A 3,844-nucleotide genomic window follows, 5' to 3' on the forward strand; every position below is an offset into this window, starting at 1 on the left:
TACGTGTCAAGTTAAAAGAGAATACGGGCTACCTCTCCAAAACAGCTTGAGGTGAGAGTGCGCGCACAAAACCGCAACCTTACCTCCTAGACTCTTTTGAAGTGGCTTTCGTGAGTACTGAGAGAGAGAAATCGCGTTTTTACGCCCAACTGTCTTGATTATTTGTACGTCACCGAGTGTGTTCACAGGACAGAAATCCCCCTTCGGTTTTCCTGAGACCACTTCGTACACAGCTGCTCTCTCGGCCAGTAGTCACATGGTCAGGAAAGTTTTTCAAGACCTGGTTTCCGTGGAAGCTGAAGATAGTTCCCTACGCAACATTCAACCCACCACCTTATAGCACACACACACACATACACATATATATATTTTTTTTAAAACCAGTGGCATTTGAAAAGCTTAAAATGTTTAATGATTCATTCACATCCTCTTAACGCGGGACTTTTCCCCACTCTCGCTCTCTCTCCATCTTCTGAGATCCTGCTGCCGCACATATTTGGCCGCTGATGCGTCCCACCAGAATGTTGTCCTTGGCAGCGCACACAGCCCCATCCATCCACACAGATGCTCCTGCGCGCTCCGGACGCCCACTCTCGCCTACTGCTCTGCCAACCGGCGTGGCATCTTGAGACGCCCCCGGCATTCCTGAAGGTACTAAGTCACTGTCACTTCCCGTCGTGTGCGATCTTTCAATTACACTGACACCTAAAAAATGCTGCAACAACTTTGAGGCTCGAGCGCCACCAATAGGTGGCTAGCGTACGAGTTTAAGAATCTTCATTTATTATATTAAAAAATAACAATATTAAAAAGCACCACGATCACAGCCGTTTTATTACTGCTTCCTGTTATCACGCCAAGCTCTTGTTTAGCTTGTCTAGCTGATAAGAGATAAGAGGATCGCACTTTGCTCTCTTCCCGTTTAAACACTTTATTTTACAATTGCACAATAACCAAAAGGAAATTCCGCCACCCTCATGAAGTTCGCAAATCTTATCGATACAGTATATAGAGGGAGTGAGAAGGAACCTGTTTGCGTTACCTGGGCGGGGGTTCCCAGAAATCCTCCCCTGTGACGAAGTAGTCACCAGTATGCCCATATATGGATAGCCCCTGCGTAATTAGGAAAGGCCTACATACGCAAGCTACGCTCTGTGCGTAAAAACACCGCAACCAGAATGTGCTTGTGTAAGAGTTCCTCACTGGGAGCTATAGTAACTGTTATGGTTACAGTATGGTAGGAAAGAAAACCTCGTTTGCTCTTCCCACTCTTTCCCGGTGCTGTTGTTGTTGTTGTTATTGTTATTCTAAATTATGTGTAGATGTGTGAAAACAAAAACGCTCAACTCCACCATTTCATTTTTCATTTTTGAGACACTTTACTTAAATATACAACACAATTTTTTTAAAAAAGAGACACTGTAAACATTGGACATCATCAGTTTGTCTGGATCAACCGGACACATGAAATAATTTACACAATGAATAAATGCAGCCAACAAAAAAAACTAAACAAAGGGGGAAAAGGAAGATGGTACAAAGTAAAACAAATTATCGTTCCCATTTTCTACCATTAGTAAACCCGACTTATGGGCATGTGCGCCCACTGTGTTGCTCAGTGTCTGCTCAGTCTGGATGCTGCCCTGGATTCTAGGGTTGAATGGTCCTGTGAGGGGTGTCCAGCATCCGGAAGTACCATTACAATCAGTCTTTTCACCCTAAAATAGCCTTCAGTATCGTCCACACCTAGCCCTCGGCCCTGTGATGCTGACTACACACGAGCCGGTAATTCCAGTGCTGCGCATGCAGAACATGACTCCAGTGTTATCACTTTTCAGTCATTTTTTTTTTTCTTCTTAGTAGTCTCTGGTATTTTTAAAACGCCTCCAGCTTGCTTGTGAGCATCAGCTGGCAGCCGCTGCTCACGTGTGTCAGGACCTTCTGTTTGAGCTGAGCTACCTGATCCCGGAGGACCGACGCCGTATTGGAGAGGCCCGCGTTGTCGTTCTTCAAAACTTTCACCTTCTCCTCCAGCCGTGCGATGCGCTCGAGCTTGCGCCTCCGGCATTTGGTAGCGGCTAGTCGGTTCCTCAGCCTCTTGCGCTCCGCCTTGATCCTCTCCTGGGTCTCCAGGTCAATCGGGGACATCGGAGGCGAGCCGTCGCTGCTGAGCAGGTCGGGCACGGTCTGAGGCTCCTCTTTCAGAGCGACCAGCCGCTGCGGATGGAGTCCGGAGACGGGGAGGGTGTGCTGGAAAGCGTGCGCGCCGTGCGTCGAGCTCTGCTGGTGGTGGCTCTGCTGGTGCGGCGGCAGGTAGCTGATGGTGGCTGTGGGGTAGCTGGATGAGGAAGATAGGTTCGTGTTCGGGCAGTAGGCGTTCAGTGTTGTGTAGATGGGGGGCTCGGGCTGCAAGGCGGAGCCGAAGACGCTAGAGGCCGCCGGCGAACACGTCGTAACTCCACCGGCTCCGATGGACACGTTAGGGGGGGGCATCTGGTTCATCTTGTGGAGCTCGTCCAGTGCTTTCACAAAACCCTCAGCGAAGCCCTCCTGCTCATCGGTGATGCCCCGGTTGTAGAAGTACTGGCCCGGGGTGGGAGTGGTGATCACACCGTTACTGTTTTGGATGATGAGCTTCTCGAGCTCTGGGGATGCGAGCTTCAGGGACCCCACGTCTTGCTGGCCCCCTTGGTACAGGTCTGTCTCGGCCCTCAGCTGGGATTTCAGGTTGCGATAGGGCTCTGTCAAGTTCAAATTCATATTCTGCTTTAGCAGTTTGCAGTCGTGCATTGCCGCGTCTGAGTGGCCGTAAGCCGACAGAAAAGAGTCGTCATGATAAAAAGGCTGTTCCATCTTTGTAGACATAAAGTCGTAGGAAAAAAGTGAGCTTACCGGCCGCTTACAGAAACACAGTCTCTGGGTAATCAACAAAAGTCAGTGTCAGCAGAGAGCATGCATCAAATCGGGCACTTGTAGTCTCTCTTAAACAGTGTTTCCAAATTTCAAAAAATGAAAATCACTCGAGGATGAAGAGCAAAGGAAACAAACTAGTGAAAGTCCAGCAAGAGTTCAGTATCAGCGGATTTCAAAAGTCTTTCCCGGAGCCTGTTTGCTGTGGTTTTTTCCTTCAAAATCCTGTGAAACAAAAACTTCTTTCTCGCAATTCCTATTTACCGCTGTGTTTGTCTTGGTGCTTGCTGAGGTGTGTTCAGGCGGGTTCATGTGCGCCGTTTTATATACGGTGCTTCGCTGTCATTGGACAGAGTGTGTGTCTCCGCGCCCATCGAATGCGTCGTCAAGTGACGCTAATGCCGGGAAGAGGCGACTGTAAACAAGCCTGTAGGCAAGAGAGCGCTCCGAGGAGGGCTCGCAGCGGAGACCAATGTCAGAAATAGAAAAGTCCGACGTATTTATGCACGACTTTGCGCGTTTATGGGCTGAATAAATGGTTGTTGGGTAAGCGAGGAGGTGAGATTATTCCGTTAGAGCAAATCGCTGCTTTTCTAATTCATTTGTAGGTTCTTTAATGTGTCTTAAAACTGCGTTAAATGCGCCGGTTTGGGTTCATTTTATGTCATTATAGCTTCATGGGATGCCCATTAGTTCACGCGCAATCTGTTGTTGGATCCATTGGGTATGAAATATACAACAAACATCAGCTGTTTACTGCAATCGGTCCCATGGAGGAAGTCGAGACTCCTTATATGGGCACACTGACGTATAAGTTCCTCTTCTGGACAACCGGGAAGCCAGGCCCACTCCAGGCCTCATTCCAGCAGCATTCCTGCTCCTGTCTAAATCCATGTGGCTAGGCAAGTTAGGGACTTTCTGCCTCAGACAATAA

General features: G+C 48.6%; 1 protein-coding gene across 1 annotated transcript; it reads right to left on the reverse strand.

Annotated features, from left to right (window-relative positions):
• Nucleotides 1-1,350: 1,350 nt before the first annotated feature.
• Nucleotides 1,351-3,216, reverse strand: junbb (JunB proto-oncogene, AP-1 transcription factor subunit b). Its single transcript, XM_031748331.2, has one exon. The coding sequence runs from the start codon at nt 2,863-2,865 to the stop codon at nt 1,876-1,878; it is 990 nt and encodes a 329-aa protein (XP_031604191.2). The 5' UTR covers nt 2,866-3,216; the 3' UTR covers nt 1,351-1,875.
• Nucleotides 3,217-3,844: the final 628 nt, after the last annotated feature.

Source organism: Oreochromis aureus, linkage group 4 (genome assembly GCF_013358895.1).
Source record: "Oreochromis aureus strain Israel breed Guangdong linkage group 4, ZZ_aureus, whole genome shotgun sequence".
NCBI lineage: Eukaryota > Metazoa > Chordata > Actinopteri > Cichliformes > Cichlidae > Oreochromis > Oreochromis aureus.

What these genes read in the sequence shown, in the direction of transcription:
- junbb (XM_031748331.2), bottom strand. Translation starts at nt 2,865, where the DNA reads ATGTCTACAAAGATGGAACAGCCTTTTTATCATGACGACTCTTTTCTG.